General features: G+C 56.5%; 2 protein-coding genes across 2 annotated transcripts in view; both read left to right on the forward strand.

Moving 5' to 3' along the window:
* The window catches only part of PTSG_05162 (uncharacterized protein), a gene marked incomplete at its 3' end in the record, with an annotated part of 7,818 nt that extends 3,072 nt beyond the window's left edge, over positions 1 to 4,746 (forward strand). The window contains exons 3-12 of the mRNA XM_004993684.1: positions 11 to 84; positions 339 to 410; positions 614 to 1,528; positions 1,864 to 2,163; positions 2,543 to 3,141; positions 3,421 to 3,547; positions 3,746 to 3,817; positions 3,970 to 4,065; positions 4,308 to 4,596; positions 4,716 to 4,746. Coding sequence (XP_004993741.1) covers positions 11 to 84; positions 339 to 410; positions 614 to 1,528; positions 1,864 to 2,163; positions 2,543 to 3,141; positions 3,421 to 3,547; positions 3,746 to 3,817; positions 3,970 to 4,065; positions 4,308 to 4,596; positions 4,716 to 4,746 — 2,575 coding nt within the window. The remainder of the gene's footprint in view (positions 1 to 10; positions 85 to 338; positions 411 to 613; positions 1,529 to 1,863; positions 2,164 to 2,542; positions 3,142 to 3,420; positions 3,548 to 3,745; positions 3,818 to 3,969; positions 4,066 to 4,307; positions 4,597 to 4,715) is intronic.
* Positions 4,747 to 5,962: 1,216 nt separating this feature from the next.
* PTSG_12267 (uncharacterized protein) overlaps positions 5,963 to 7,521 on the forward strand; it is a gene marked incomplete at its 5' end in the record, with an annotated part of 5,375 nt that continues 3,816 nt past the window's right edge. Inside the window, 5 exons of the mRNA XM_004993685.1 lie at positions 5,963 to 6,058; positions 6,142 to 6,369; positions 6,404 to 6,553; positions 6,899 to 6,974; positions 7,173 to 7,255. Of these exons, the coding sequence (XP_004993742.1) occupies positions 5,963 to 6,058; positions 6,142 to 6,369; positions 6,404 to 6,553; positions 6,899 to 6,974; positions 7,173 to 7,255 (633 nt within the window). The remainder of the gene's footprint in view (positions 6,059 to 6,141; positions 6,370 to 6,403; positions 6,554 to 6,898; positions 6,975 to 7,172; positions 7,256 to 7,521) is intronic.

Here is a 7,521-nt window from a genome sequence, read left to right on the forward strand (position 1 = left end):
ACTTTACCAGGGTGTGCGATGACATTCACGACTGCCCGTCTGGGTCCTACCAAGTCCACCCGCCCACGCCTGTGTCCGACAGAGGTGCGTGCGTGTGTGTGTGTGGGTGTGTGGGTGTGTGGGTGTGGGGGGGGGGGTTGACCCGCTTGATGCTGTTCCTTATTGCTGTTTGCCTGTTTGTTGCGTTTGTTTTGAACGCACGGGCAGATCGTACCTTGATCACACACGCTCACGCACACACTCTCACTCATCCACGCACACACACACACACACACACTCGCGCACACGAACACAAAATTGGTCATGCGCCCCATGCTGTGTTTCTGCCTGTTCCGCAGTGTGCGCTGGCCTGACCACTTGCGGGGAATATGAGGTCGTGGCGATGGAGCCCACGCCGACATCAGACCGAGGTGAGGTGAAGCAATGTTTTGTGCAGTGGCTGCACGCACGAGAATGAAACCTGGCATAGCAGTGTGGCCATGTGCGCACTCACAACCATACACACACACATGCGCGCGCACGCACACGAACAACACCCCCTGTCGCGTACCCACGCACACACACACACACATACACACACACTACATTACCCCATCCCTCCCCACATTGACAGTGTGCGAGTCGTGCGATGGCACGAGCGAGTACTTCAAGGAAGGCGAGTGCGTTGCGGTGACCGAGTGCCCGCCTGGTATGATCACGCTCGCTGATCCAACACCCTCGACGGACCGCACGTGCACGCGCTGCCCCAACAAGCACTTCAAGGCCACAGCAGGGCAGGAGGAGTGCCAGCCGTGGACGGACTGTGTTGTTGGCGAGGTGGTGACAACCGCGCCAACAGCAACCTCCGACCGCGTGTGCCAGCTGTGTGACCCCACATACAATCAGTATTCCAGCAACCCGACCGCCACGCAGTGCGAAAACGCAACGGTGTGCGAGCCTGGCACATATGTCGACGTCCCTCTCACATCGACACGCGACCGCAAGTGTAAGCCGTGTCCGTCTGGCACCTTCAGCAACGAGGCCAACATGGCATCGTGCACACCCGTGCAGCCGTGTTCCGTTGGCTCTGGACTTGTGACGGCAGCCACACCCTCCACTGATCGCGTCTGTGCACCGTGCTCGCCACCGCACACGTTCTCCTCCACGCCAACACTGGAAGCGTGCGCGCCCGTGAGTGACTGTGCGCCCGGCTATGAAGAGGACACACCACCCACGCTCACCACCGACCGAACATGCACCCCATGCGAGGCCACGGTGACGTTCAAGGCGGAGAGCGGACAGGCAGCGTGCCAGAGCGTGAGTGCGTGCCCTGCTGGCCAGGAGGAGGACATTCCGCCAACAACATCCAGCGATCGTGTGTGCAAACCGTGCGGTGATGGCACCTTCAAAGCAGGGGAAGCAGGCATGTGTCAGCCGCACCGAGGGGTGTGTCAGCCTGGCACGCACGAGGTGACATCGCCAACCACCAGCACGGACCGCAGCTGTGAATCCTGTCTGGTTGAGAACAGCGAGTACCAGGACGAGCAAGGTGTGTATTTGTGTGTGTGTGTGTGTGTTTGTGTGTGCTTGTGTTTGTGTGTGTTTGTGTGTGCTTGTGTGTGTGTGTGTGTGCTCGTGTGTGCGCTTGTGTGTACTTGTGATCGTGCTTGTGTGTGTGCTCTTTTTTTTTGTGTGTGTGTGCATTTTTTTTGTTGTTACATGTAACTGTGGGTTTCTGCCGCTATTGTGCCACGTGCATGGATCGCGGGAGCAGAGACTCAAGTGACTCAGAGACCGCCAAAAACGTGCATTGCCAGTCCACTCACCATAACTTTCACCGCATCTCCCCACCGCTTCCCTTCTTGATGTTTTTTTTGTTCACAGACAAGAGCACGTGCAAAGTACTGACAACGTGTCGTCCCGGGTCGTACGTGAGCGTGATGCCGCTGCCAGCGCAGAACCGCGAGTGCACGGCCTGTCCCGCTGGTTCCTATTCCGACACCGAGAACGCAGCACAGTGCACACCATGTGGCGAGGGCGAATATCAGGACGCGCGCTCGAGTGTCAAGTGCCAGCCCGCGCGCGTGTGCGGCGTTGGCGAGTTTGTGTCTGCTCCCGCCACTTCTTCATCGGACACGCAATGCGGTCGCTGCGACGGCACCACGGAGTTCCAAAACGAACCGGGTACGAAACAGTGCAAGTGTGCATATGTGTGTGTGTGTGTGAAGTACGTGTGTGTGTTTGTTGTGCGTACATGTGTGTGTGTGTGAAGTACGTGTGTGTGTTTGTTGTGCGTACATGTGTGTGTGTTTGTTGTGCGTGCATGTGTGTGTGCGTGTGTGTTTGTTGTGCGTGCATGTGTGTGTTCGTGTGTGCGTGTGTTGGTCCTTGTGCGTGCATGTGTGTGTGTGTGTGTGCGCACTGCGCATGCCTGGTGGCTTTTAATTTGTCTCTCACAATCCACTACTAATCTTTCCCTTGTTGTCTTCGTGTCTTGTTCTTCACCCCCCACCACTACCACCACACCACCACACCACCACACCACCACACCGCCTACCTGTAGACCAAACCTCGTGCAAGCCCGTGCGCGTGTGCGGTTCGCTGGAGGAGCAAGTTGTGCCACCGACAGCTGTGAGCGACCGCGTGTGCCAGTGCAAGCTCGGCGTCGGTTACGTAGACAACGGCGCCACCGCGTGCACGCCCGTCTCCGTGTGCCAGTCTGGCCACGTGGAATTTCTCCCCGCCACGCGCACTTCTGATCGCGTGTGCGTGATGCGGGGCAGTGCGGGCTCGCTCCAAGTGCAGTTTCGCGCCGACTTTTCCATCCTGCAAAACGCGGAGGAAGAGGCGACGTTCCTTCAGCTGCTGTTCTCCGCATTGCGCAACACCACCCTCAGCGCACGTGGCGGCGTGCCTGCAGGCAGTGACGACGTGTACTTCAAGGGCGTGCTGTCGGCAGGCAGCATCCTGGCCGATGTGGGCGTGTCCAACGGCAGCCTGGTGCCCATGCTCCAAGGCGCTGTTGAGAGCGGTCATGTGGCGTTCTGGTGGCGCGCAAAGCAGCAGCGCTTTGTTGCTGTGCTGGCGGGGCCCTGTCCACCAGGTTACATCTCGCCCTCGGGCTCACGGCCAAACTGCACCGCGTGCCCCGCCAACACACACGTGCGTACGCGGTGCTTGTAGGGTGGTGCGTGTGTGTGGGTGGGTATGTGCGTGTGTGTGGGTGAGAATGAGTGAGTGAGTGAGTGAGTGAGTGTGTGTGCGAGTGAGTGAGTGTTTGTGGAATGTGAGTGTGTGTGCGTGTGTGCGTGAGTGCGTGAGTGCGTGAGTGAGTGAGTGAGTTGTGTTTGTGTGTACGAACAAGTGTTTGTCCTCTGTTTCACATCTGGCATTTCTGCGTATTGCTTTTGACTTCCCACTTCTTCGTTTTTCACAAACCAGGCAAATGATGCGGCCACGGTGTGCACGCCGTGTCCTGATGGCTGGACATCACCCGAGGGCAGCGCTGACACAAACAACTGCCAGCCGCCTGTGACGGTGTCTCCCACGCCAACAACTACCCCGCAAGGTGACATTATTGTTGTGTGTTGATGCTCATGATGTTGGTGTCTGTGTTGAGGCTGATGTCTGTCGCAATGAAACGTGCGTTGGTGTTTCATTCCTCGGCACATTGTGCGCTTGGTTGGTGTTGTGCCTTTTCCTTGTTGAGCGGCGACCATCGCTAACGCTGCTGCTCTGTATCATGTCGCTGTGTTGTTGTTTGTAGGTGGCACGCGCTCCCCAGAGAAGTCCAGCAACACTGCCGCTGGCAACACGGGTCTCATTGTCGGCATCGTCGGTACGTCACGCAGTCATCAAAGTGGTGGTGGTGGTGGTGGTGGCAATGATGGATGGTGGATGGGAACGTGGAGGGGTTGATAGCGCTGCCCATGCATGCCGCATGCATGTGACATGCTTTGCCGTCTCTCACATGACTGCACACACACACAGTTGGAGCACTGGTGCTTGGTGCGTGTGTTGTTGTGGCAGCCCTCATTCTCCGCCGTCGCCGTGCACATGTCCTGCAACCTCCCCGCAAGTCCCGAGGTGCGTCCGCGCACGTGTGTGTGTGTGTGTGTGCGTGTGTGTGTGTACATTGCGTGTGCGTGTGCGTAAATTGTGTGACTTAGCCGCACCTGTTGCACAGCGTGCATGCTGTTGTCATCCATACTTTGCCCTTGACATTTGCTAGCGTTGCAATGTCTCACGACGGCTTGTTCCTCGTCCCTCCACCTCTTCCACCTCTCTTCCCTGTCACCTTTTCACGTCCTGTTTAACAAAATCAACAGATGGCCAGCAAAGCGCATTCCACAACCCGCCGTATGAGGATCCAACGTCGCTGACGCGTGGTGGAGATGCCGACACTGGCTACGACAACGTGCCTGGCTATGGCGAGGGAGACGGTGGCTATGACCATGTTCCCGGCATTGGGCCTGCGCTGTCCAACCCAACGTATGACACGGCGCTGTTTGCCAGCGCCGATCCGCCATACGACACGCTTGACGCCGCCCTCGACGAGGACGACAACATGCAGCACGTGCACGGGTACCTCGACGTTGTTGGGTTGCAAGACCAGTGGTGTGGATACGGATGCCATTGTCGCAATGTGGTTGTTCTTAAGCATCCCCTTTTCCGTTCCAATCTTGGCCTTCCCCGTCTCCCTCTGTTCGTTGCCAACAATGTCCAATTTGCTGAAGCGCCTTGCATTCACGACTGGATCGCCGTTGAACGCCAAGTACATTCATCTATTCATTGTCCACTGCTGTGGCATCTGGGAGGGAAGGCGATCGTTGCTTGGCTTTCACGAAAATCAATTGGAAATTTTCACGAGAACGGAAGAAGAAGGACCATGCCATCATGGTGTGTATGTATGCCAGGTGCTGTGGCCGTTACACTGTCTCCCCAAGAGTGAGTGAGGGCTTGAGGGTGCTGTTGTGTGTTGTGGTGTGCTGGGTGCTGTGTTGTGGTGTTGTGTTGTGTTGTGCTGTGTGCTGTGTATGTGGAGGGGTCTTGCTGCAGCACCAACCTTGACCAAAGACTGCATTGCACTGTCCACATGGCCAATTGGTTGTCCTGACTTCTTTGTGTGGCTTGGGTTTGTTGTCACACATAATGCTGTCATGGATATTGTAGGGGGTGCTACTGAACACACGCTTGGGAACTCCCATCGCGCCTGTCACGCCACGATACGCCACCGCTTCCTCCAGTAAGCACCACGACCACAAGTTACATGTCTTCTGGCACGCTCACTTGGGTTCACATCCATGATCCTATGATTCAGACGCGCACGCGCACGCAAACATACAACACATACACACGCCCATCACACATGCACAAAGCTATTCACACATGCACTTGCATTCACCTTGCACTCGCTGGCAGCTGCGCTACTTGACACCGGCACATACACACACACACACACACACCGTCAGTGTCTACTGCATCCAGCTCAGCACATTTCACAGCCAGGTTCCTCTGTGGTCGTGTGCGATCGACGTGAGCATGGTGCTTGCAGCACAACTGCATGCCAAACAACAACAGCAACAGCAGCAGCAGCAACGCTCAGGCGCCCCTCGCGTAATCCACATTCATCGATGAAACAAAGACAGCGCGAACAGCCATCAACACGGCTGCTATACTTGCTGTCCTCCAGTGCCTCTCTGAGTTGCGCAGCCCCACGAGCCAGGACGGCCCTGACCTGGCCTTTCGCTGCCTGCGCAGATCTTGATGCGTGCGCGTCCGTTGGGTGTGAACAGCACTGCGTGCGAACAACACTGCGTGTGCGGCACTTGCACGCCACACGCTAGTTTCATCGTGTCTTTCACTCTCAATGAAACGTCAGCCTACTCTAGCACACGGCTGCGACAGGCAACCCCCACCTCCACGTTCAGCATCCCCAACACCGCAAGCGTGTGGCAAACCATAGCCGTGACATTTACAATTGATGAGCGCTGCCGATGCCAGCACCAGCGACCGCGCATGCAGCCACCATGACATCCTAGTCATGGGAAAGACCCCGTGGTGTACACGTGCGCCTCCGGTATCGTCATTTACTACAACACCACATCCAGCAGCACGCCCACCATTCCCTTCACATTGACCCCGTTCATGTGCGCATGCCAGGCTGATCAGACCTACACCGACACGGAGCTGGCCTGCCGCGACATCAGCGAGTGCAACCCAGGCGCGGTTGAGTGCGCATGTGTCGGCGAGTGGGTTGGCCCGATGTGCAGTGATGACACCAACAGGCCGCCAGAACGCATCTCCCTCGGCACCACGCGCGTGCCAGAGAACAGCTTCCCGCTGCCCCTCATCACTGTCCCTGTGGATGGGTCGGCCATCGAGGCTGCTGTGTGTGCAAAAAAACACCGGCGCCATTGCCCAGCTGTTGGCTGACTTTCTTGTGCGTGTCAACGTTGAAGATACCAACTACGCGCCAACAGCCCTGCTACCTGATACCGCCAGTATTGCGGAGAACACGCCTATCGGCACCACCGTGGCCCACATTACTTTTGTGAATCTCAGGCAACGCACCGTACAGCGACGCGAGCAACACTGGCTTTGAACAACCTGTGCGTGAGCTCGTACATGCATGCTTGTGTGTGTGTGTGCGTATGTGTGTGTATGTGTGTGCGTGTGTTTGTGTGTGTGTGTGTGTTTATGTGTATGCGTGTGTGCGTGTGTGTTTGTTTGTGTACATGTTGCTTTTTTGTGCATGGGCATGTGCTGAACGCGTTGATGCCAGTGCGTGCTTGTGTTTGTGCACGCAAACACTTTCGGCACTCATTCGTTCGCTCAACATCCACCTGAAATCCGCCCGCTCACCACCTTCTTCAGAACACGACCTTTGCTCTACTTTGTCGTGGACGATGCTGGCGAGGTCTCGTTCGTTATCGTTCACGACAGGGCCGGCGATGGATCTGGCGGCCAAATTAACATCGAACTCGACGCCCCAGGTAATGCAGCCACCTGTTTGCTTGCATGCAAGAGAGAATGAGCTTGGGTATTTGAACGCGAGTGCTTGAACTTGTGTGCTTGAACTTGGGTACTTGGCAGGTTACGCATCGCTACCCTCGCAGGTGTTTGAAATACACTCCATTCAACAAACGCTCACGTGAAGGTTTCCTTGCACCACACGCTGTTGACTGTTACAGATCTCATTGGCACGGGCGTGGACCTCGTGCTCGGAGATGATCCAGGACGATACAAGGACCGAAGCACCTGCGAGCGATCAACGGTAAGAGGAACAGCATCATCTTTTCTGCGCCTGTCTGGCCTGCTTTGATGTGTCTTATCACAGCTCCAAACACCGCCACAGTCACAAGCTGCGACGAAATCCCTCCTCCCCAATGGCGCGTATGCTCAACTCCGACTCACACATCCAACCAAACATCATCATGCGTGTCACATCGTCACATCATCACACCACACACCACCATCACTCGTCTCTGCAGAGCACGTCCGATTGCTACACCTTCGATCCAAACACCATGACTGGCTACT

Source organism: Salpingoeca rosetta (genome assembly GCF_000188695.1).
Source record: "Salpingoeca rosetta unplaced genomic scaffold supercont1.12, whole genome shotgun sequence".
Classification (NCBI taxonomy): domain Eukaryota; class Choanoflagellata; order Craspedida; family Salpingoecidae; genus Salpingoeca; species Salpingoeca rosetta.